The following is a 24,768-nucleotide window of genomic DNA, read 5'->3' as shown; positions in this document are numbered from 1 at the left end:
ACAAAATGGCGGCGGGCGGAGACCAGGCAGCGTGGAGGCAGTGGGCAGAGGAGCAACAGGAGGGTATCCAGCGCTGCCTCAGAGAGATTAAAACGGACCTGCTAGAGCCGATGGAGGCTTCTATTGATAAGCTGCTGGAGACACAGACGGCCCAGGGGGTGGCGATCCGAGAGGCTCGACAAAAGATCTCTGACAATGAGGACGAGATCTTAGGCTTGGCGGTAAAGGTGGAGGCGCACGAGGTGCTCCACAAGAAATGGCAGGAGCGGTTCGAGGAGATGGAGAATCGGTCGAGGCGGAAGAATCTGTGGATTCTGGGCCTCCTGGAGGGGCTGGAGGGGCCGGACGTGGGGGCCTATGTGGTCACCATGTTAAACTCGCTGATGGGAGCGGGGTCCTTCCAGGGGCCCCTGGAGCTGGAAGGGGCCCATAGAGTGTTGGCGAGGAGACCCAAGGCTAACGAGCCTCCACGGGTGGTGCTGGTGCGGTTCCATCGGGTGTCGATCGGGTGTGTGTGCTCAGGTGGGCCAAGAAGGAGAGGAGCAGCAGGTGGGAGAATGCCGAGGTTCGGATATATCAGGACTGGAGTGCGGAGGTGGCGAAGAGGAGGGCCGGGTACAATCGAGCGAAGGCGGTGCTGCACAGGAAGGGGGTGAAGTTTGGCATGTTGCAGCCGGCGCGACTGTGGGTTACCTACAAGGACCGGCACCATTATTTTGAGTCTCCGGAGGAGGCGTGGGCCTTTGTTCAGGCCAAGAAGCTGGACACAGACTGAAGGTCGAGATGGGCGATTGGGGACTGCGGTGACTATGTTATGCCTATTTTTGGTTCGGGGTGGGGGCCTCTGCATTGTTTTGGGTTTCTTTTTCTATGTGTTTTTCTCTTTCGGGTTGGGGAGGGTGGATGGGGCGGGTTGGGCAGTATTTTGGTTGGTGGCGGGGCCTGGTAGGTGGAGAGCGCGGGATTTTGTTCCCGCGCCGAAGACTGGGGGGGGGACCGGGGCGGGGAAGCGAGGATTGTTTCTCGCGCTTAGAACGGAGGGGGAGAGCCTGTGAATGGGGAGCGGGAGAGGAGGGTGTGCCACACAATGGGAGGAGTCGAAGGGGAGGCGGGAGTGGCCAGGGTCAGCAGGAGTCAGCTGACTTGCGGAAGTGCAATGGGGGGAGTAAACCAGCTAGGATGGGTCCTAGCCAGGGGGGGGGGGGGGGGGGGGGGGATCGAGTTGCTGCTGCTAAGATCAAGGAGGAGCTGGAGGGAGTGGGGTGGGTCGAGACGGGGGTATGCCGCTGTGGGGAACGGGCCGGGTGTGGGGTGCGGGCGCGTGGCTGGCCGAGGAGGGGTCATGGCTAGTCGGCGGGGGAGAGGGGCTGGTAGCCCCCTGATCCGGCTGATAACCTGGAATGTAAGGGGACTGAATGGGCCGGTTAAGCGGGCCCGCGTGTTCGCGCACCTGAAGGGGCTCAAGGCGGATGTGGTTATGCTCCAGGAGACACACCTGAAGGTGGCAGACCCAGTAAGACTGAGGAAAGGGTGGGTAGGTCAGGTGTTTCACTCGGGGCTAGATGCCAAAAATCGAGGGGTGGCGATCTTGGTGGGAAAGAAGGTGTCATTCGAGGCGTCGAGCATTTTGGCAGATAATGGCGGTAGGTACATAATGGTAAGAGGTAAGTTGCAGGGAGAGAGGGTGGTACTGGTCAATGTGTATGCTCCGAACTGGGACGATGCGGGTTTTATGCGGCGTATGTTGGGTCAGATCCCAGACTTGGAAGTGGGGGCCTGATAATGGGGGGGGGAGACTTTAACACGGTGTTGGATCCTGCACTGGATCGCTCCAGGTCTAGGACGGGTAGGAAGTCGGCGGCGGCTAGAGTGTTGAGGGGATTCATGGACCAAATGGGAGGGGTGGACGCTTGGAGATTTGCAAGGCCGGGGGCTAGGGAATTTTTATTCTTCTCACATGTCCATAAGGCTTATTCTCGAATCGACTTTTTCATTTTGAGTAGGGCGCTGATAGCGAGAGTAGAGGATACAGAGTATTCGGCAATAGCCATTTCGGACCACGCCCCGCATTGGGTGGACTTGGAGATGGGGGAGGAGAGGGACCAGCGCCCGCTGTGGCGCTTGGAGGTGGGTCTGTTGGCGGACGAGGAGGTGCGCGAGCGGGTCCGAGGAAGTATAGAGAGGTACTTGGAGACCAACAACAACGGGGAGGTCTGAGTGGGGATGGTATGGGAGGCACTGAAGGCGGTGGTGAGGGGAGAGCTGATCTCCATCAGGGCCCACAAGGAGCGGAGGGAGCGGGGGGAGAGGGAGAGGATGGTGGGGGAGATGGTGAGGGTAGACAGGAGGTATGCGGAAGAACCTGAGGAAGGATTGTTGAGGACGAGGCGCAGCCTCCAGGCCGAATTCGACCTGGTGACCACCAGGAAGGCGGAGGTGCAGTGGAGGAAGGCCCAGGGGGCGGTCTACGAGTATGGGGAAAAGGCAAGCCGGATGCTGGTGCATCAGCTTCGGAAGCGGGACGCAGCTAGGGAGATCGGGGGAGTTAAGGACAGGGGAGGGAGCGTGGTGCGGAGTGGGGTTGGCATCAATGAGGTCTTCAGGGACTTCTACGAGGAATTGTACCGATCCGATCCCCCACGGGAGGAGGGAGGGATGGGCCGTTTCCTGGACCAATTGAGGTTTCCAAAGGTGGAAGAGGGACTGGTGGCGGGACTGGGGGCCCCGATTGGGCTGGAGGAGCTGATCAAAGGGATAGGAAGCATGCAGGCGGGGAAGGCACCGGGGCCAGACGGTTTCCCGGTCGAGTTCTATAAAAAATATATGGACCTGTTGGGCCCGCTGTTAGTTAGGACCTTCAATGAGGCAAGGGAGGGGGGGGCTTTACCCCCGACGATGTCCCGGGCACTGATCTCCTTGATCCTGAAGCGGGACAAGGATCCCCTGCAATGTGGGTCTTACAGACCGATTTCCTTGCTAAATGTAGATGCCAAGGTGCTGGCGAAGGTCTTAGCCACGAGGATTGAGGATTGTGTGCCGCAGACACACAATCCATGAAGACCAGACGGGGTTTGTGAAGGGGAGACAGTTGAACGCGAATGTGCGGAGGCTTTTGAACGTTATCATGATGCCGGCGAGGGAGGGGGAGGCGGAGATAGTGGTGGCGATGGACGCTGAGAAAGCCTTCGATAGGGTAGAGTGGGGGTACCTGTGGGAAGTGCTGAAGAGGTTCGGGTTTGGGGAGGGGTTTGTCAGGTGGGTTAGGCTGTTGTATGAGGTCCCGATGGCGAGTGTGGCCACAAATAGAAGGAGGTCCGAGTACTTTCAGTTGCACCGAGGGACGAGACAGGGGTGTCCCCTGTCCCCCCCTGCTCTTCACACTGGCGATTGAACCCCTGGCTATGGCACTGAGAGAGTCGAGGAACTGGAGAGGGTTGGTGCGGGGTGGGGAGGAGCATAGGGTGTCGCTTTATGCGGACAACCTGCTGCTGTATGTGGCAGACCCGGTGGGAGGAATGCCAGAGGCAATGAGGATCCTTAGGGAATTCGGGGACTTTTCGGGGTACAAGCTCAATATGGGGAAGAGCGAGCTGTTCGTAGTTCAGCTAGGGGACCAGGAGAGGGGGATTGGCGAGCTCCCACTAAAAAGGGCGGAGAGGAGCTTCAGGTATTTGGGGGTCCAGGTGGCCAGGAGCTGGGGGGGCCCTGCATAGGCTTAACTTGACAAGGCTGGTGGAGCAAATGGAGGAGGAGTTCAAGAGGTGGGACGCGTTGCCGCTGTCCCTGGTGGGTAGGGTGCAGTCAATCAAAATGACGGTGCTCCCAAGGTTTTTGTTCCTGTTCCAGTGCCTCCCCGTGTTTATCCCGAAGGCTTTTTTCAGGCGGGTTAACAGGAGTATAATGGGGTTTGTGTGGGCGCGAGGGACTCCGAGGGTGAGAAGGGTGTTCCTGGAGCGGAGTAGAGATATGGGGGGGCTGGTGCTGCCCAACCTCTGTGGGTACTACTGGGCCGCCAATGCGACAATGGTGCGCAAGTGGGTGATGGAGGGGGAGGGGGCTGCATAGAAGAGGCTGGAGACGGCGTCCTGTGAGGGTACGAGTCTGGGGGCGCTGGCAACGGCGCCGCTGCCGCTCCCTCCAAGGAGGTATACCACGAGCCCGGTGGTGGTGGCGGCCCTCAAAATTTGGGGGCAGTGGAGGCGGCATAGGGGGGGAAAGTTAGGGCCTTGGCGTGGACCCCATTACGGGGGAACCACCGGTTCCCCCCAGGAAGAACAGGTGGAGGGTTTTCGGGGTGGCACAGAGCAGGGATACGAAAGTTGGGGGACCTGTTTGTGGACGGGAAGTTCGCGAGCTTGGGTGAGCTGGAGGGGAAGTATGGGCTCCCCCCGGGGAACACCTTCAGGTACTTACAGGTAAGGGCGCTTGCCAGACGGCAGGTGGTGGAATTCCCACGGCTACTGCCACACACAGTACAGGACAGGGTGCTCTCGGGGGGGTGGGAGTGGGGAAGATCTCGGAAACTTACCAGGTGATGCAGGAGGAGGAGGAGGCCTTGGTGGTGGAGTTGAAAGGTAAGTGGGAGGAGGAGTTGGGAGAGGAGATCGAAGAGGGGACGTGGGCAGATGACCTCGGGAGGGTGAACTCTTCCTCTTCGTGCGCGAGGCTCAGCCTCATACAGTTTAAGGTGCTGCACAGGGCACACATGACCGGGACAAGGATGAGCAGGTTCTTTGGGGGTGAGGACAGGTGTGTTAGGTGCTCAGGGAGCCCAGCAAATCACACCCATATGTTCTGGGCATGCCCAGCGCTGGAGGAATTTTGGAAGGGCGTAGCGAGGACGGTGTCGAGGGTGGTAGGATCCAGGGTCAAACCGGGCTGGGGGCTCGCAATATTTGGGGTGGCAGAGGAGCCGGGAGGGCAGGAGGCGAAAGAGGCTGGAATTCTGGCGTTTGCGTCCCTGGTAGCCCGGCGAAGGATTCTCCTCCAGTGGAAAGATATGAGGCCCCCAAGCGTGGAATCCTGGATCAGCGATATGGCAGGGTTCATTAAATTGGAGAGGGTGAAATTTGCCTTGAGAGGGTCGGTACAAGGGTTCTTTAGGCGGTGGCAACCGTTCTTAGACTTCCTGGCAGAACGCTAGACATTGGTCAATGGCAGCAGCAGCTCGGGGAGGTGGGGGGTGATTTACTTTATTTTTGTTTATGTTATTTACACTGGAGGGTCTGAGGGGGTGTATACACCTGTTGTCTTAAGTCGGGGTGTTAATGTTAATTTATTATTTAGGCACAGGGGAGAGGGGTTTGGGGGGTTGCTTTTTTAGATTGTGTTTTGTACTTAACCCTGTTGGGTTCTTTTTTCCTTCTCATTTTGTTATTGATATTTTATGAAAACCTTTAATAAAAATTATTTTTTTAAAAAAAAGATAATGCACAGCGGGGCAAGATAAAAAACGGCAAGATCTTACGGTGGAGGATCGAACTCTCCACCTACAACTACGAGATCTTGTATCGTCCCGGGAAGCCAAACGAGCCTCCTGACGCCCTGTCCCGCGGCACATGTGCCACCGCACAAGTGGACCGCCTCCGAGCCCTCCGCGAGGACCTCTGCCACCCGGGGGTCACTCGCTTTTTCCATTTTGTCAAGACCCGCAACCTGCCCTACTCCATTGAGGAGGTCAGGACAGCCACCAGGGACTGCCAAATCTGCGCGGAATGCAAACCGCACTTCTACCGACCAGAGAAAGCGCACCTGAGCACGCCTCAGCATGGACTTCAAAGGCCCCCTCCCCTCCACCGACCGCAACACGTACTTCCTGAATGTGATTGACGAGTACTCCCGGATTAGATGTGGGACTGATGGCGGATGAGGGAGTGTGTGCAAGAGTGAGGGGGTGTATCGAGAGATACCTGGAGGTCAATGACGACGGCGAGGTCCCTGTGGGAGTGGTCTGGGAAGCACTAAAAGTGGTGGTCAGAGGAGAGCTGATTTCTATTGGGGCCCACAAAAGGAAAACAGAGGCCAAGGAAAGGGATAGATTACTGGGGGAGATTTTAAGGGTGGACAGGGAATTTGCAGAGACCCCGGAGGAGGAGCTGTACAGGGAGAGGAGACGACTCCAGACGGAGTTTGACCTTCTGACCACCAGAAAGGCGGAGGTACTGTGGAGGAAGGCACAGGGGAGGAGGTATGAATATGGGGAAAAGGCTAGTCGCCTGTTGGCGCACCAACTGCGAAAGAGGGCAGCAGCGAGGGAGATAGGAGGAATTAGGGATGAAAGGGGAGACACTGTGCGAAGGGCAGGAAAGATAAATGAGGTGTTTAAGACCTTTTATGAAGAACTGTATAGGTCTCAGCCCCCAGAGGGAGAGGAGGGGATCGGCAGTTCCTGGACCAGTTGAGGTTCCCGAAAGTGGAGGAGCAGGCGGTGGCAGGCCTGGGGGCGCCGATTGAGGTGGACGAGGTTATTAAGGGACTGGGAAACATGCAAGCAGGGAAGGCCCCGGGGCCGGACGGGTTCCCGGTGGAATTCTACAGAAAATATGTGGACTTGTTGGCCCCATTGTTGGCGAGGACGTTCAATGAGGCCAGGGAAGGGGGGACACTACCCCCAACAATGTCGGAGGCGACGATATCGCTAATTTTGAAGAGGGACAAAGATCCGATGCAGTGTGGGTCCTATAGACCTATTTCACTATTGAACGTGGACACCAAACTGCTAGCAAAGGTGCTGGCATCGAGGATAGAGGACTGTGTTCCAGGGGTGGTGCACGAAGACCAGACAGGATTCGTAAAAGGGAGACAATTGAATGTTAACGTGCGACGGCTATTAGGGGTGATAATGATGCCCTCAGTGGAGGGGTAGGCAGAGATAGTGGCGGCAATGGATGCAGAGAAGGCATTTGATAGGGTGGAGTGGGAGTATTTATGGGAAGTGTTAAGGAGGTTTGGGTTTGGGAACGGATTTATTCGCTGGGTTAGACTACTTTATGGGGCACCGACGGCAAGCGTAGTTACAGGTCGACATAGATCGGAGTATTTCCGATTATATAGGGGAACAAGACAGGGATGCCCGCTGTCTCCATTGTTGTTTGCGCTGGCAATTGAACCTCTGGCCATGGCGCTGAGAGACTCCAGGAAATGGAGAGGGGTGACTAGAGGGGGAGAAGAACACCGAGTCTCGTTATACGCGGATGACCTATTGCTATACGTGTCGGACCCAGCGGGGGGGGATGATAGAGGTTATGCGAATCTTGAGGAGGTTCGGGGAATTTTCGGGGTATAGGTTAAACATGGGGAAGAGTGAATTATATGTGATACATCTAGGGGACCAGAGTAGAGAGATAGAAGGCTTACCGCTAAGGAAAGTGGAATGAAACTTCCGATACTTGTGGATTCAGATCTCTAGGAGCTGGGGAACCTTGCACAGACTTAATCTGACACGGCTGGTAGAACAAATGGTGGAGGACTTTAAGAGGTGGGACATGCAGCCTTTATCGCTGGCGGGCAGGGTGCAAGCAATTAAGATGATGGTCCTCCCGAGGTTCTTATTTGTATTTCAATGTCTCCCTATTTTAATCACCAGGACCTTTGTTCATAAAATAGATAGGAGCATTACGAGCTTTGTGTGGGCAGGGAAAGTTCCGAGAGTAAGGAGGGGGTTCCTTCAGCACAGTAGGGACAGAGGAGGACTGGCACTACCGAACTTGGGAGATTATTATTGGGCCGCCAATGTGGCAATGATACGTAGATGGATGATGGAGGGTGAGGGAGCGGCGTGGAAAAGGCTGGAGAGAAGGTCTTGTAAAGGGACGAGTCTAGAGGCGCTGGTGACGGCGCCGCTACCGTTCTCACCGAAAAAGTACACCATGAACCCGGTGGTGGCGGCAACACTGAACATATGGGGACAGTGGAGGCGACAGAGAGGGGTGCGGGGAGCCCTGGTGGGGTCCCCTATCAGGAACAACCATAGGTTCGCCACAGGAAGAATGGATGGAGGATTTCAAAGCTGGTACCAGTTGGGAATTAGGAAGGTGGGAGATTTATTCATAGATGGGACTTTTGCGAGCTTGGGAGCACTGGAGGAAAAGTATAAGTTACCCCGGGGGAATTTCTTGAGATATATGCAGGTGAGGGCGTTTATTAGACAACAGGTGAGGGAATTTCCGCGGCTCCCGACACAGGGGATACAGGACAGGGTGCTTTCAGGGGTGTGGGTCGGAGAGGGCAAGGTGTCAGAGATTTATAGTGAGATGAGGGAAGAGGGGGAGGAGTCGGTGGGCGAACTAAAAAGAAAGTGGGAAGAAGAATTAGGGGAGGAGATAGAGGAGGGTATGTGGGCTGATGCCCTAAGCAGGGTAAATTCCTCTTCCTCATGCGCCAGGCTTAGCCTGATTCAATTTAAGGTGCTACATAGAGCACACATAACGGGGGCAAGATTGAGCAGGTTCTTTGGAGTGGAGGACAAATGTGGGAGGTGTGGCGGGAGCCCGGCAAACCACGCACATATGTTTTGGGCATGCCCGGCACTGGAAGGGTATTGGAAGGGAGTGACGGGAGTGATTACGCAGGTGGTGAAGGCCCGGGTCAAACCAGGCTGGGGGTTAGCTCTATTTGGAGTTGCGGAAGAGCCGGGAGTGCAGGAGGCGAAAGAGGCCGATGTCGTGGCCTTTGCGTCCCTCGTAGCCCGGCGCAGGATCCTACTCATGTGGAAAGAGGCAAAACCCCCCGGACTGGAGGCCTGGGTAAACGATATGGCGGGGTTTATTAAACTGGAGCAGATAAAGTTTGCCCTGAGAGGATCGGCTCAAGGGTTCACCAGGCGGTGGCAGCCATTTCTCGACTACCTAGGGGAACGTTAGAGGGAAGACGGATGACCAGCAGCAGCAACCCAGGGGGGGGGGAGGGGGGGGAGGCTCAGTTGAGTATAGGTCAATAGAGTACGGGGTTTTGTTACTTGTATATTATTATTATTATTATTAAAAACTTTAAAAATTTCTGTTTTGTTACTGTTATCGTTTCGCTTGTTTTGTAAGCGGGAAAAATGTTGCTCAGGGAAAAAAATTTCAATAAAATATATATTTTTTAAAAAGTAACATTTATGCGGTGATGAAAATCCGAAAGGAAAACAGAAAATGTTGCAAACACGCAGCAGATGTGGCAGCATCTACGGAGAGGGAAACAGGATCACTATTTCAGGTCGATGCCCTTTTGGTGGAACTTCTGATGAAAGGTAACTGAACCAAAAAGTTCATGCTATTGGTCTCTCCACAGATGTTCTCCCTCTCGACCATACACCCGCTGATTATTTCCAATAGTTGCTGTTTTTATTTAATTTAATAGACAACAGTCTTAATTACCTTAATTTTCAATCATTTCCATCCAAGCATAGATAAATTATAAATTTTGCTTCACAAATATATCTGGGTTGAGATGCAACTATTTCAGAGGACAAGCTCAAGTTTGGCCATACTTTTTCTTGGGTGCTTTGGCTGAACAATAATTGTTGGGGAATAGATGGTACCACCTTTGTCTAAGATGCGGAAGTATTGTTAACATAGAGCCATCTAACCAGTAAATGAACTAATAACACGGTTTATATTTGCCCTTAATTCAAACCAACAATTCATGCAAAAGTGCAAAAGATACTCTTTAGTAACAATGTTCACCATTAATGTTTCACACTTACCTATTATAAAGCACATTTAGTGGCAGTATAATTAGGCCAAGCATCAACATTACCGCACCCAGACTCAACATGGTAACCTTCCAAGTAGTTCCTGAAAGGACAGAGATACATTATGTTAGTAACACCTACATAATGCCTAAGAGCAGTCAGTCTACTGGATTACAGAAAATATTATCAAATGTGGACAGTTTGCAATCAATAGAAACCAATCACCATTTTGAAGGCAATGGATCTTATTCATTTCAGGTATTACCTCCTTAACACTCATGTACAGATAGGAATGAGGGAGCTCAGAAAAAAGTAAATCAAAATTTCTATTACAATTTTCTGCTCAAAGCTAAAGTATTATGTGAGAAGTACAAAATGTATTGTCGGAGAGTCTCTTTAGATATTGGGCGGAATTCTCCAGACCCCTAACATGTGTTTCTTAGTGACATGCCACTCACTAGCGGCAGGATTCTGTCTTCCCGCCGCTTGTCAATGGAATTTCCCATTGAAGCCACCCCACGCCGCTGGGAAACCTGTGGGCGGGGTTGTGCTGCTGGCGGCAAAAGTAATCCCATCGTCCAGAGAATTTTGGTCATTAATATCTAAATAATTTAAACAAGAATACACAGAGGTTACAACAGGTCATACAGCCCAACCAATCCACAAAAGCAAATTGTCCGAATACATTTCTCCACCATGTTCACAAACCTCTTCAACACTTTTTTCATTTTTGTTTATTATAGAACATAGAAAATAGAACATAGAAAAATACAGCACAGACCAGGCCCTTCGGCCCACGATGTTGTGCCTAACCTTGTCCTAGATTAATCATAGATTATCATAGAATTTACAGTGCAGAAGGAGGCCATTCAACCCATTGAGTCTGCACCGGCTCTTGGAAAGAGCACCCTACCCAAGGTCAACACCTCCACCCACCACTAAGGGCAATTTTGGACACTAAGGGCAATTTATCACAGCCAATCCACCTAACCTGCACATCTTTGGACTGTGAGAGGAAACCGGAGCACCCGGAGGAAACCCACGCACACACGGGGAGGATGTGCAGACTTCGCACAGACAGTGACCCAAGCCGGAATCGAACCTGGGACCCTGGAGCTGTGAAGCAATTGTGCTATCCACAATGCTACCGTGTTGCCCTTAAGAACAAATTAATCTACACTATATCATTCTACCGTAATCCATGTACCTATCCAATAGCTGCTTGAAGGTCCCTAATGTTTCCGACTCAACTACTTCCACAGGCAGTGCATTCCATGCCCCCACTACTCTCTGGGTAAAGAACCTACCTCTGATATCCCTCCTATATCTTCCACCTTTCACCTTAAATTTATGTCCCCTTGTAATGGTTTGTTCCACCCAGGGAAAAAGTCTCTGACTGTCTACTCTAACTATTCCCCTGATCATCTTATAAACCTCTATCAAGTCGCCCCTCATCCTTCTCCCTTCTAATGAGAAAAGGCCGAGCACCCTCAACCTTTCCTCGTAAGACCTACTCTCCATTCCTGGCAACATCTGGTAAATCTCCTTTGCACCTTTTCCAAAGCTTCCACATCCTTCCTAAAATGAGGCGACCAGAACTGTACACAGTACTCCAAATGTGGCCTTACCAAAGTTTTGTACAGCTGCATCATCACCTCACGGCTCTTAAATTCAATCCCTCTGTTAATGAGCGCTAGCACACCATCGGCCTTCTTCACAGTTCTATCCACTTGAATGACAACTTTCAAAGATGTATGAACATAGACCCCAAGATCTCTCTGCTCCTCCACATTGTCAAGATCTGTACCGTTAACCCTGTATTCCGCATTCATATTTGTCCTTCCAAAATGGACAACCTCACACTTTTCAGGGTTAAACTCCATCTGCCACTTCTCAGCCCAGCTCTGCATCCTATCTATGTCTCTTTGCAGCCGACAACAGCCCTCCTCACTATCCACAACTCGACCAATCTTCGTATCGTCTGCAAATTTACTGACCCACCCTTCAACTCCCTCATCCAAGTCATTAATGAAAATCACAAACAGCAGAGGACCCAGAACTGATCCCTGCAGTACACCACTGGTAACTGGGATCCAGGCTGAATATTTGCCATCCACCACCACTCTCTGACTTCTATTGGTTAGCCAGTTCGTTATCCAACTGGCCAAATTTCCCACTATCCAATGCCTCCTTACTTTCTGCATAAGCCTACCATGGGGAACCTTATCAAATGCCTTATTAAAATCCATGTACACTACATCCACTGCTTTACCTTCATCCACATGCTTGGTCACCTCCTCAAAGAATTCAATAAGACTTGTAAGGCAAGACCTACCCCTCACAAATCCGTGCTGACTATCCCTAATCAAGCAGCGTCTTTCCAGATGTTCAGAAATCCTATCCTTCAGTACCCTTTCCATTACTTTGCCTACTACCGAAGTAAGACTAACTGGCCTGTAATTCCCAGGGTTATCCCTAGTCCCTTTTTTGAACAGGGGCACGACATTCACCACTCTCCAATCTCCTGGTACCACCCATGTTGACAGTGAGGACGAAAAGATCATTGCCAACGGCTCTGCAATTTCATCTCTTGCTTCCCATAGAATCCTTGGATATATCCCGTCAGGCCCGGGGGACTTGTCTATCCTCAAGCTTTTCAAAATGCCCAACACATCTTCCTTCCTAACAAGTATTTCCTCGAGCTTACCAGTCTGTTTCACACTGTCCTCTCCAACAATATGGCCCCTCTCATTTGTAAATACAGAAGAAAAGTACTCGTTCAAGACCTCTCCTATCTCTTCAGACGCAATACATAATCTCCCGCTGCTGTCCTTGATCGGACCTACCCTCACTCTAGTCATTCTCATATTTCTCACATATGTGTAAAAGGCCTTGGGGTTTTCCTTGATCATACCCGCCAAAGATTGTTCATGCCCTCTCTTAGCTCTCCTAATCCCTTTCTTAAGTTCCCTCCTGGCTATTTTGTATCCCTCCAGCGCCCTGTCTGAACCTTGTTTCCTCAGCCTTACACAAGTCTCCTTTTTCGTCTTAACAAGACATTGAACTTCTCTTGTCAACCATAGTTCCCTCACTCGACCATCTCTTCCCTGCCTGACAGGGACATACATATCAAGGACACGTAGTACCTGTTCCTTGAACAAGTTCCACATTTCACTTGTGTCCTTCCCTGACAGCCTATGTTCCCAACTTACGCACTTCAATTCTTGTCTGACAACATCATATTTACCCTTCCCCCAATTGTCAACCTTGCCCTGTTGCACGCACCTATCCCTCTCCATTACTAAAGTGAAAGTCACAGAATTGTGGTCGCTATCTACAAAATGCTCCCCCACTAACAAATCTATCACTTGCCCTGGTTCATTCCCAAGTACCAAATCCAATATGACCTCCCCTCTGGTCAGACAATCTACATACTGTTTAGAAAAGTTTCCTGGACACACTGCACAAACACCACCCCATCCAAACTATTTGATCTAAAGAGTTTCCACTCAATGTTTGGGAAGTTAAAGTCACCCATGACTACTACCCTGTGACTTCTGCACCTTTCCAAAATCTGTTTCCCAATCTGTACCTCCACATCTCTGCTACTATTGGGGGGCCTATAGAAAACTCCTAACAAGGTGACTGCTCCTTTCCTATTTCTGACTTCAACCCATACTACCTCAGTAGGCAGATACTCCTCGAACTGCCTTTCTGCAGCTGTTATACTATCTCTAATTAACAATGCCACCCCCCCCCCACCTCTTTTACCACCCTCCATAATCTTATTGAAACATCTATAACCAGGGACCTCCAGCAACCATTTCTGCCCCTCTTCTATCCAAGTTTCCGTGATGGCCACCACATCGTAGTCCCAAGTACCGATCCATGCCTTAAGTTCACCCACCTTATTCCTGGTGCTCCTTGCGTTGAAGTATACACACTTCATTCAACCCATCTCCATGCCTGCAAGTACTCTCCTTTGTCAGTGTTCCCTTCCCCACTGCATCACTACACACTTTGGCGTCCTGAATATCGGCTACCTTAGTTGCTGGACTACAAATCCGGTTCCCATTCCCCTGCCAAATTAGTTTAAACCCTCCCGAAGAGTACTAGAAAACCTCCCTCCCAGGATATTGATGCCCCTCTGGTTCAGATTCAACCCGTCCTGCTTGTTTCACGGTTTACTGGCTTTATTGGCTAGGTCAGCATTTATTACCCATATTTCCCTTATAGCTCGATCCACCTGTCTAATGATATGTTGCCATTGGGAGGGACAATAATCCTAGAAGTGGATTCTTCAATTCTTACACATCTATGTAAATATGTTTCTCCTGCCCTGTGTTCTATGTCTGTTATACTTCTGTCCTTTCCTTTTATGGGTAATCAATTGTTTGTATTCCTCTCTCTGGACCCCTTTAGCTAAATTATTTTATTCAGTGGAATTTTGTTCATGATCTCAGGGAAATAATCTCTTTGGTAAGTGAATCTTGGGCAGCTGATCTAGCATTGTTCATGCAGTCAGCGATTGAATGGAAAAGCAAGGCCAGGAAGTGTAGGGCAGGAAATGACAGAGTCAGTGGAGGATTATGTAGTGTAAAGGCCATGAAAGTAGGGCAGGGAATGACCGAGTCAGTGGAGGATTATGTAGTGTAAAGAGTTTTTAAAAATAACCTGGCAATGGCGCTGAGAGCGTCAAAAGACTGGAAAGGGCTAGTCCGGGGACCCGTTAGGAGGATGAGGGAGATTATGCGGATCTCAAGGGAATTTGGCCGGTTCTTGGGGTACAAATTGAATATGGGCAAAAGTGAGATTATTGTGATCCAGACGAGAGGGCAGGAGAGGAGACTGAGGGAGTTGGCGTTTAAAGTGGTGGGAGGGAGTTTTCGCTACTTGGGTATTCAGGTGGCACGGGGATGGGAGGAGCTGCATAAATTAAATCTGGCCCTGCTAGTTGAACAAATGAAAGAGGACTTTCGGAGGTGGAACATGCTCCGGTTGTCACTAGCGGGGAGGGTACAGACCGTAAAAATTTTTTTTTAAGATACATTTAGAGTACCCAATTCATTTTTTCCAATTAAGTAGCAATTTAGCGTGGCCAATCCACCTACCCTGCACATCTTTGGGTTGTGGGGGCGAAACCCATGCAAACACGGGGAGAATGTGCAAACTCCACACAGACAGTGACCCAGAGCTGGGATCGAACCTAGGACTTCAACGCCGTGAGGCTGCAGGGCGAACCCACTGTGCCACCGTGCTGCCCTACAGACCGTAAAAATGACGGTCCTCCCGAGATTTTGGTTTGTTTTCCAGTGCACCCTATTTTTATACCAATGGCCTTTTTTAAGTGGGTGAATAGGGTGATCCCTGGGTTTATGTGGGCGGGTAAAACCCTGCAAGTGAAGAAAGTACTGTTAGAGCGGAGCAGAGGGGGGCGGTGGGCTGGCACTGCCGAACTTTAGGAACTACTCCTGGGCGGCAAATGATTAGGAGGTGGGAGGGTAGGTGGGGGGGGGAGGATTTGGGGGGCAGTGTGGGACCGGGTGGAGGTGGCCTCATGTAAGGGCACAATTTTGGGGGCATTGGTAACGGCTCCTCTCCCGTTCTCGCCAGCTCGGCACTCCACAAGCCCAGTGGTAGTAGTGGCTCTGAGAGTTTGGGGACAGTGGCGGAAGCATATGGGAGTGGAGGGAGCGTCGATGTGGGCTCCAATTTGTGGTAATCACCGGCTTGTCCCAGCGAGGATGGATGGGGAGTTTCGGAGGTGACAGAGAGCAGGGATTGAGAGGCTGGGGGATCTGTTTATAGATGGGAGCTTTCGCTTCCCTAAGCCGCACATTTCGGCGGCTCCCGCTAGAATGGTCTTTTGGGCTCTCCAGAGGAGCCCCAACGGAAATTTCTCGACGACTTCCCGTGTGGGAAGGTGAGAGCAGGTCCCCCTTCCATAGTATATTGAGTGGACCAGAAGTGGAGCGGTAAAAAAAGCGGCTTTGGTGCAGTGAAAGAAATGGGGGAGGAAAAACAAGATGGTGGAGGGCGGAGCATGGGGTCCAGAGCAGCAGGAGCTTCTCAGGCGCTGCGTGGAGGAGCTTAAGAAAGAGATGCTGGCGCCACTGCTGACGGCGATCGAGGGGCTGAAGGAGACCCAGAAGGCCCAAGGGGTAGAGATCCGAGAGGTGCGGGAAAAAGCCACTGAGGACGAGATCTTGGGCCTGGCGGTGAAGATGGAGGCGCACAAGGCGCTGCACAAGAGGTGGGCCGAAAGATTTGAGGACCTGGAGAACAGGTCGAGGAGGAAGAATCTTCGGATTCTGGGTCTCCCTGAAGGGGTGGAGGGGGCCGATGCCGGGGCATATGTGAGCACAATGCTCCATTCGCTGATGGGTGCGGAGGCCTCTCCGAGTCCCCTGGAGCTAGATGGGGCTCATCGGGTCCTGGCGAGGAGACCCAAGGCCAACGAGCCGCCACGGGCAGTAGTGGTGAAGTTTCATTGTTTCGTGGACAGAGAGTGTGTCCTGAGATGGGCCATGAAGGAACGGAGCAGCAGGTGGGAGAATGCGGTGATCCGAATCTATCAGGACTGGAGTGCAGAGGTGGCAAAGAAGAGAGCTGGTTTTAATCGGGCCAAGGCGGAGCTGCATAGGAAGGGGGTGAGATTCGGAATGCTGCAGCCAGCACGATTGTGGGTCACATTTCAGGATCGACACCACTACTTCGAAACGCCTGAAGAGGCTTGGACCTTTATACAAACTGAAAAGTTGGACTCAAACTGAGGGTCTATGGTTGTGGGGGGATGTCGGTTGTATACAGGGATTTAAATATGCGTAAGGAATGTTCCACGGGTGGGGCGATGGATGGGGATGGGGGAAGAGATGTGATGGGGTGACTGTGGGGAATGTGGGCGCCGGTGCTGTAGGGAGGGGAGGCCCGGGGATGGGGGAATTGGGATAAGGCCGCAACAGGAGCTGTGCCAGAGGGGGCGGGGCTGGCTCAGGAAAGCGCGGGCTTTTTCCCGCGTTAGGGAAGGATGGAGGGGGGGATGGAGGAGCGCACACCGATTGCTGGGGAGGAGGAGGAGGGGGGATTTCCACACCGGGGGGGGTGGTTCAACGGGAAGGCGGGGAAGCCGGGGTCAGCAGGTGTCAGCTGACTTACGGGAGTGTTATGGGGGGAGCAAAAGAGCTAGATTCGGATCTAGCGGGGGGAGGGGGGGAGGGGGGAGAGGGGGGGGAAATAGGGTTGCATTGGCCGAGGGGGAACTGAAAACAAAAGTGGTGGTCAGGCGGGGGTCCCCCGTCTGGGGGACTGGAGGGTGCGGGAGGCGCGGGCACTGGCCTAAAACAGGAGATGGCTAGTTGGCAGGGAGGGGGGGTGTGTGGGAAGCCCCCCAATCCGGCTGATAACATGGAATGTGAGGGGCCTGAATGGGCTGGTTAAGAGGGCCCGAGTGTTCGCGCACTTAAAGGGACTGAAGGCAGACGTGGTCATGCTTCAGGAGACACATCTGAAGGTGGCAGACCAGGTCAGGTTAAGAAAGGGATGGGTAGGACAGGTACTCCATTCGCGTCTGGATGCGAAGAATAGAGGGGTGGCAATACTGGTGGGGAAGCGGGTGTAGTTTGAGGCCAAGAATATAGTAGTGGACAATGGAGGTCGATACGTGATGGTGAGCGGTAGGCTGCAGGGGGAGTGGGTGGTATTGGTAAACGTATACGCCCCGAACTGGGACGATGCTGGATTTATGAAGTGTATGTTGGGGCGCATTCCGGACCTGGAGGTAGGAAGCTTGATAATGGGGGGGGGGGGGGGGATTTTAACACTGTGTTGGACCCAGCATCTCAGAGTGCTAAAAGAGATGGCTAGGGAAATTGCAAATGCACTAGTGATAATTTACCAAAATTCACTAGACTCTGGGGTGGTCCCAGCGGATTGGAAATTAGCAAACGTGACACCACTGTTTAAAAATGGAGGTAGGCAGAAAGCGGGTAATTATAGGCCAGTGAGCTTAACTTCGGTAGTAGGGAAGATGCTGGAATCTATCATCAAGGAAGAAATAGCGAGGTATCTGGATGGAAATTGTCCCATTGGGCAGACGCAGCATGGGTTCATAAAGGGCAGGTCGTGCCTAACTAATTTAGTGGAATTTTGAGAGGACATTAACAGTGCGGTAGATAACGGGGTGCCAATGGATGTGGTATATCTGGATTTCCAGAAAGCCTTTGACAAGGTGCCACACAAAAGGTTGTTGCATAAGATAAAGATGCATGGCATTAAGGGGAAAGTAGTAGCATGGATAGAGGATTGGTTAATTAATAGAAAGCAAAGAGTGGGGATTAATGGGTGTTTCTCTGGTTGGCAATCAGTAGCTAGTGGTGTCCCTCAGGGATCAGTGTTGGGCCCACAACTGTTCACAATTTACAGAGATGATTTGGAGTTGGGGACCAAGTGCAATGTGTCCAAGTTTGCAGACGACACTGAGATAAGTGGTAAAGCAAAAAGTGCAGAGGATACTGAAAGTTGCAGAGGGATTTGGATAGGCTACGTGAATGGGCTAGGGTCTGGCAGATGGAATACAATGTTGACAAATGTGAGGTCATCCATTTTGGTAGGAATAACAGAAAAAGGGATTATTATTTAAATGATAAAATATTAAAACATGCTGCTGTGCAGAGAGACCTGGGTGTGCTAGTGCATGAGTCGCAAAAAGTTGGTTTTCAGGTGCAACAGGTGATTAAGGCGGCAAATGGAATTTTGTCCTTCATTGCTAGAGGGATGGAGTTTAAGAATAGGGAGGTTCTGCTGCAATTGTATAAGATGTTAGTGAGGCCACACCTGGAGTATTGTGTCCAGTTTTGGTCTCCTTACTTGAGAAAGGACGTACTTGCACTGGAGGGTGTGCAGAGGAGATTCACTAGGTTAATCCCAGAGCTGAATGGGTTGGATTACGAGGAGAGGTTGAGTAGACTGGGACTGTACCCGTTGGAATTTAGAAGGATGAGGGGGGATCTTATAGAAACATATAAGATTATGAAGGGAATAGATAGGATAGATGCGGGCAGGTTGTTTCCACTGGCGGGTGAAAGCAGAACTAGGGGGCACAGCCTCAAAATAAGGGGAAGTAGATTTAGGACTGAGTTTAGGAGGAACTTCTTCACCCAAAGGGTTGTGAATCTATGGAATTCCTTGCCCAGTGAAGCAGTAGAGGCTCCTTCATTAAATGTTTTTAAGATAAAGATAGATAGTTTTTTTGAAGAATAATGGGATTAAGGGTTATGGTGTTCGGGCCGGAAAGTGGAGCTGAGTCCACAAAAGATCAGCCATGATCTCATTGAATGGTGGAGCAGGCTCGAGGGGCCAGATGGCCTACTCCTGCTCCTAGTTCTTATGTTCCTGATCTAGGACGGGGAAGAGGCCGGCTGCGGCCAAGGTGCTTAGGGGGTTTATGGACCAGATGGGGGGAGTGGATCCGTGGAGATTTGCCAGGCTCCTGGCCAGGGAATTTTCTTTTTTCTCTCACGTACACAAAGCCTACTCCCAGATAGATTTTCTTTTGTTCTGAGCAGGGCGCTGATCTCGAAGGTGGAGGGAATGGAGTATTCGGCCATAGCCATCTCAGACCACGCCCCGCACTGGTTGGAACTGGAGTTGGGAGAGGAGAGGGACCAAAGCCCGCTGTGGCGTTTGGATGTGAGATTAATGGCAGATGAGGTGGTGTGCGGGAGGTTACGGGGGTGCATTGAAAGGTATTTGGAGGCCAACGACAACAGGGAGGTACAGGTGGGGGTAGTCTGGGAGGCGCTGAAGGCTGTGGTCAGGGGAGAGTTAATCTCCATCAGGGCTCACAGGGAGAAGAGAGAGGGCAGGGAATGGGAGAGGTTAGTGGGGGAGATTTTACAGGTGGACAGGAGATATGCAGAGGCCCCTGAAGTGGGACTACTCAGGGAGAGGCAAAGTCTCCAGACGAAATTCGACCTGTTGACCACAGGGAAGGCAGAGGCACAGTGGAGGAAAACACAGGGGGCGACGTATGAGTATGGGGAGAAGGCGAGCCGGATGCTGGCACATCAGCTCCGTAAGAGGATGGCAGCGAGGGAAATAGGTGGAATCAAGGATGGCAGGGGAACTACGGTGCGGAGTGCGGTGAAAGTAAATGAGGCATTTGAGGCCTTCTGTGAGGAGCTGTACAGATCTCAGCCCCCAGCGGGGGAAGAGGGGATGCAACGATTTCTGGACCAACTGAGGTTCCAGAGGGTGGAGGAGCAGGAGGTGGCAGGTTGGGGGGCGCCAATTGGGTTGGAGGAACTGATTAAAGGACTGGGGAGCATGCAGGCGGGGAAGGCCCCAGGACCAGATGGGTTCCCGGTTGAGTTTTACAGGAAGTATGTGGACCTGTTAGCCCCATTGCTGGTGAGGACTTTCAATGAGGCAAGGGAGGGGGGGACCCTGCCCCCGACAATGTCGGTGGCGATGATCTCTTTGATCCTGAAGCGGGATAAGGACCCACTGCAATGTGGGTCGTAGAGGCCGATTTCGCTCCTTAATGTGGATGCTAAGTTGCTGGCAAAAGTGCTGGCTACGAGGATTGAGGACTGTGTCCCGGGGGTGATTCACGAGGACCAGACGGGATTTGTAAAGGGCAGGCAGCTAAACACCAATGTGCGGAGGCTCCTAAATGTGATTATGATGCCATTGGCGGAGGGAGAGGCGGAAATAGTTGTCGTGATATTCAAACATACATCATAACACATACATAATGATAGGCAGAGCAACGGACCAATTAGCACACATAACACGACAGCCAATCACAGACTAGAGCAGACACAGTATTAAACAAGAAACACAACACTTCCTGGGCAGTCCATCTGGAGACGGCACAGGGCAAGGACCTCACAGCAAGACACTCACACAGTCACAACGTGCTGAGTACCAAGTTTGATGTATAAATAGTTTAATGGAATAAAACTGCGTTGTACCAATCGCAACCGTGTTGGTTCATCTGTACCTCAGAGCACCCAACACTTCATACCCCACCTTGTTCCGTACACTGCACGCATTTAAATATAGCACCTTTAATTCTCTATTGACCGTCCCTTTTTGTTTTCTTAGTGTGGTGGACCTTGGTTTACTGAGCCTTTCCATACACTGTCATATTTTGTGGGATGGGGACTATCGTAACCTCTCCTGAGTTCTGTCTTTTCGTGCTGTTTTGTATTCCTCAGCAGCTACGCTTCCCACTGATTACTTCACCTCTTGGTTCCCTGACTTTCCCTCCCCCCCAAATCTAGTTTAAAGTCCTATTGACCACCCTATTTACTCTTTTCGCCAGAACACTGGTCCCAGCTCGGTTCAGGTGGAGACCATCCCAGCGGTATAGGTCCCCCCTGTCCCAAAACTGATGCCAGTGTCCCATGAAAAGGAACCCCTCTTTCCCACACCATTCTTTCAGCCATGTGTTAACTTCCCTTATTCTTGCCTCCCTATGCCAATTTGCACGTGGCTCGGGCAGTAATCCGGAGATTATGACCATTGAGGACCTGTTTTTTTAAATTTGAATCCTAGCTCTTTATAATCTCTAAACAGGTCCTCTTTTCTAGACTTGCCTATGTTGTTGGTACCGACATTGTCCACAACAACTGGATCCACCCCTCCCTCTCCAGTATCCTTTCAAGCCGGTCAGAGATGTCCCGCACCCTAGCACCGGGCAGGCAACATACCATGCGGGACTCTTTATCCTGCTCACAAAGGATACTATCTATCCTCCTGATAATAGAATCCCCTACAACTACAACTAGCCTATTTACTCCCTCCCCTTGAATGGCCTGCTGAACCATGGTGCCTTGGTCAGCTGACTCATCCTTCCTGCAGCCCTGTTCGCCATCCACACAGGGAGCAATTGCCTCATACCTGTTGGACAGGGTCAAGGGCTGAGGCTCCTGAGTTCCTGACTGCTGGTTCCCTTTACCTGCCTGACTTGCAGTCACACCCTGCTGTCCCTGGCCACTGGCAGGATTTAAACTACTTACTCTGACAGGTGTGACTGCCTCCTGAAACACTGTGTCCAGGTAAGTCTCCCCTCCCGGATGTGCCTCAGTGTTTGAAGCTCAGACTCCAGCACATCAACTCTGAGCCGGAGCTCTTCGAGCAGCCAACACTTACTGCAGATGTGGTCACTGCAGCTCGCAATGGGATCTGCCAGCTCCCACATCAAGCAGCTCAAGCACATCACCTGACCAGCCATCACAAATTAATTAATTAGTTTAATTTAAGTTTACGAGTTTAGCTGTGTTTTTTTTTTAAATTTGGGGCAGATTTGCTATCAACCAATCAGATCACAGCTTCCCTCTGACGTCACTTCTTGAAAAAAAAAGGAAAACAGGACGTTACAGTTAGGTTTTTATACACAGTTTATCGCCTTCTTCGGAGAAAACTAAACTGTCAGCAGATTCAATTGAACAAGGGGCGGGTAGGGGGGACTTCGGCTATTTTTTGTTTAGATTAGGTGGGAACAGTGAGAGATGGGGGGGATGTGTTGTGCACTTAACTATGTTTCCATTTGTATCTTTTATTGTTATAAAACCATAAATGCCTTTATAAAATGTTTTTTTTTTTTAATTCTCATTTTCAACATTCATCAATAAACAACCAAAGAAAAACACCAACCAGGATACAGGACAGGCAAGGCAAAGTAGCCAGGGGGGCGAAGGGTAAGGAAACACTCGGGTGCCATAACAATGGCAACAAGGTACGCGTGGGTAGCACCAAACCCACCCCTATTTTAATACCAGGAGGCAACATGTATAAAGTTAACGTGGCACGGCTGTGGTAACCAATTTATGGGGACCCAAAGTGAAGGCCCCTGCTTCTATACACATTTTGTATACATACCTGTTTATATCCCTAATTTTTTCATTTGTTTTTTTCCTTGTATACCCACTCTGCAAATATCTTTATTACCATGTGATGTTCCTTGCAATGTTATTATAAATGCAAAACCGCCGGGTGAGGCTATGCAGAGCTAGGTCGCATATTCGGTAGCTCCTGCTTGGAACGGACTTTTGGGCTCGTTACAGGGCCCCCACGGCATTTGTTTGCCATTTCCCGGTGTGGGAAGAAGGCTGCAACATTCCCCCGACAGTGTCCCCCAGGAAGGGTATGTCTCTAGGTTGCCAGACACGGCAGAAACAGTAAAAGATTTGGCTGCAACTGCAGGATAAACAGGGCCTCTTCCAGCATGCAGGCGGGGGAAGGGCAAGCTTAAAGCTGCAAGCTGACCTGAGGGCCTGTATCAAAGGTGAATTCTAGCAGCAGAGGGAACAACTGTGAAAAGATCTCATCAAGGCCACTGAAGGGACTTCCGGTTGCGGTGATGCCTCGCTAGCCGCACGTTTCGGCGGCTCCAGCTCCGACGGACCTTCGGGCTCTTTTAAGAGCCCCAACTGGGAACCTTTCGACGATGCAACCCGGTGTGGGGTGTGAGAGAAGGGAGTCCCCCCCAAACGAAGGAGGAAAAAAACGGCGGCGGCGGCTGCAGCGCGAGGAATCGTCGACCAAAGTGTCAGAAAGAGAGAAGTACAAGGTGGCGGCGGAGAAAGCGCAGGCGACATGGGGGCCTGAGCAGGATGAAATTGTGAGACGGTGCGTGGAGCTGCTGAAGAGGGAGGTGCTGACCCCGATGCTACAGGCAATTGAGGGGCTCAAGGAGACATTAAAGACCCAGGAGACAGAGCTCCACGTGGTGGAGCAGAAGGTGATAGATATTGAGGACGAGATCCTGGGCCTGGCGGTTAAGACACAGATGCACGGGTGCAAGCAATTAAGATGATGGTCCTCCCGAGGTTCTTATTTGTATTTCAATGTCTCCCTATACTAATCACTAAGACCTTTTTTAATAAAATAGACAGGAGCATCACGAGCTTCGTGTGGGCAGGGAAAGTTCCGAGAGTAAGGAGGGGGTTCCTTCAGCGTAGTAGGGACAGAGGAGGATTGGCACTACCGAACTTGGGCGATTACTATTGGGCCGCCAATGTGGCAATGATACGTAAATGGATGATGGAGGGTGAGGGAGCGGCGTGGGAAAGACTGGAGAGAAAGTCCTGTAAAGGGACGAGTTTAGAGGCACTGGTGACGGCGCCGCTACCGATCTCACCTAAAAAGTTTACCACGAACCCGGTGGTGGCGGCAACATTGAATATCTGGGGACAGTGGAGGCGACAGAGAGGGGTGCGGGGAGCCCTGGTGGGGTCCCCAATCAGGAACAACCATAGGTTCGCCCCAGGAAGAATGGATGGAGGATTTCAGAGCTGGTTCCAGTTGGGAATTAGGAGGGTGGGAGATTTATTTATAGATGGGACTTTTGCGAGCTTGGGAGCATTGGAGGAAAAGTATAAGTTGCCCCGGGGAAATTTCTTGAGATATATGCAGGTGAGGGCATTTACTAGACAACAGGTGAGGGAATTTCCATTGCTCCCGACACAGGGGATACAGGACAGGGTGCTTTCAGGGGTGTGGGTCGGAGAGGGCAAGGTGTCAGAGATTTACCGAGAGATGAGGGAAGAGGGGGAGGAGTCGGTGGGCGAACTAAAAGGAAAGTGGGAAGAAGAACTAGGGGAGGAGATAGAGGAGGGTATGTGGGCTGATGCCCTAAGCAGGGTAAATTCCTCTTCCTCATGCGCCAGGCTTAGCCTGATTCAATTTAAGGTGCTACATAGAGCACACATAACGGGAGCAAGATTGAGCAGGTTCTTTGGAGTGGAGGACAAATGTGGGAGGTGTGGCGGGAGCCCGGCAAACCACGCACATATGTTTTGGGCATGCCCGGCACTGGAAGGGTATTGGAAGGGAGTGACGGGAGTGATTTCGCGGGTGGTGAAGGCCCGGGTCAAACTAGGCTGGGGGTTAGCTCTATTTGGAGTTGCGGAAGAGCCGGGAGTGCAGGAGGCGAAAGAGGCCGACGTTGTGGCCTTTGCGTCCCTAGTAGCCCGGCGCAGGATCCTACTCATGTGGAAGGAGGCGAAACCCCCCGGACTGGAGGCCTGGGTAAATGATATGGCGGGGTTCATTAAACTGGAGCAGATAAAGTTTGCCCTGAGAGG

General features: G+C 51.5%; 1 protein-coding gene across 2 annotated transcripts in view; it reads right to left on the bottom strand.

The window, feature by feature from the left end:
* The window catches only part of LOC140409105 (uncharacterized), a 132,028-nt gene that overhangs the window by 33,778 nt on the left and 73,482 nt on the right, over positions 1–24,768 (bottom strand). For both annotated transcript variants that reach the window (XM_072497216.1, XM_072497218.1), the window contains exon 5: positions 9,689–9,779. In XM_072497216.1, the coding sequence (XP_072353317.1) occupies positions 9,689–9,779 (91 nt within the window). The remainder of the gene's footprint in view (positions 1–9,688; positions 9,780–24,768) is intronic.

Source organism: Scyliorhinus torazame, chromosome 3 (genome assembly GCF_047496885.1).
Source record: "Scyliorhinus torazame isolate Kashiwa2021f chromosome 3, sScyTor2.1, whole genome shotgun sequence".
Classification (NCBI taxonomy): Eukaryota; Metazoa; Chordata; class Chondrichthyes; order Carcharhiniformes; family Scyliorhinidae; genus Scyliorhinus; species Scyliorhinus torazame.
The sequence above is the reverse complement of the archived record's forward strand: the minus strand, read 5'-3'. Positions and strand labels throughout refer to the sequence as shown.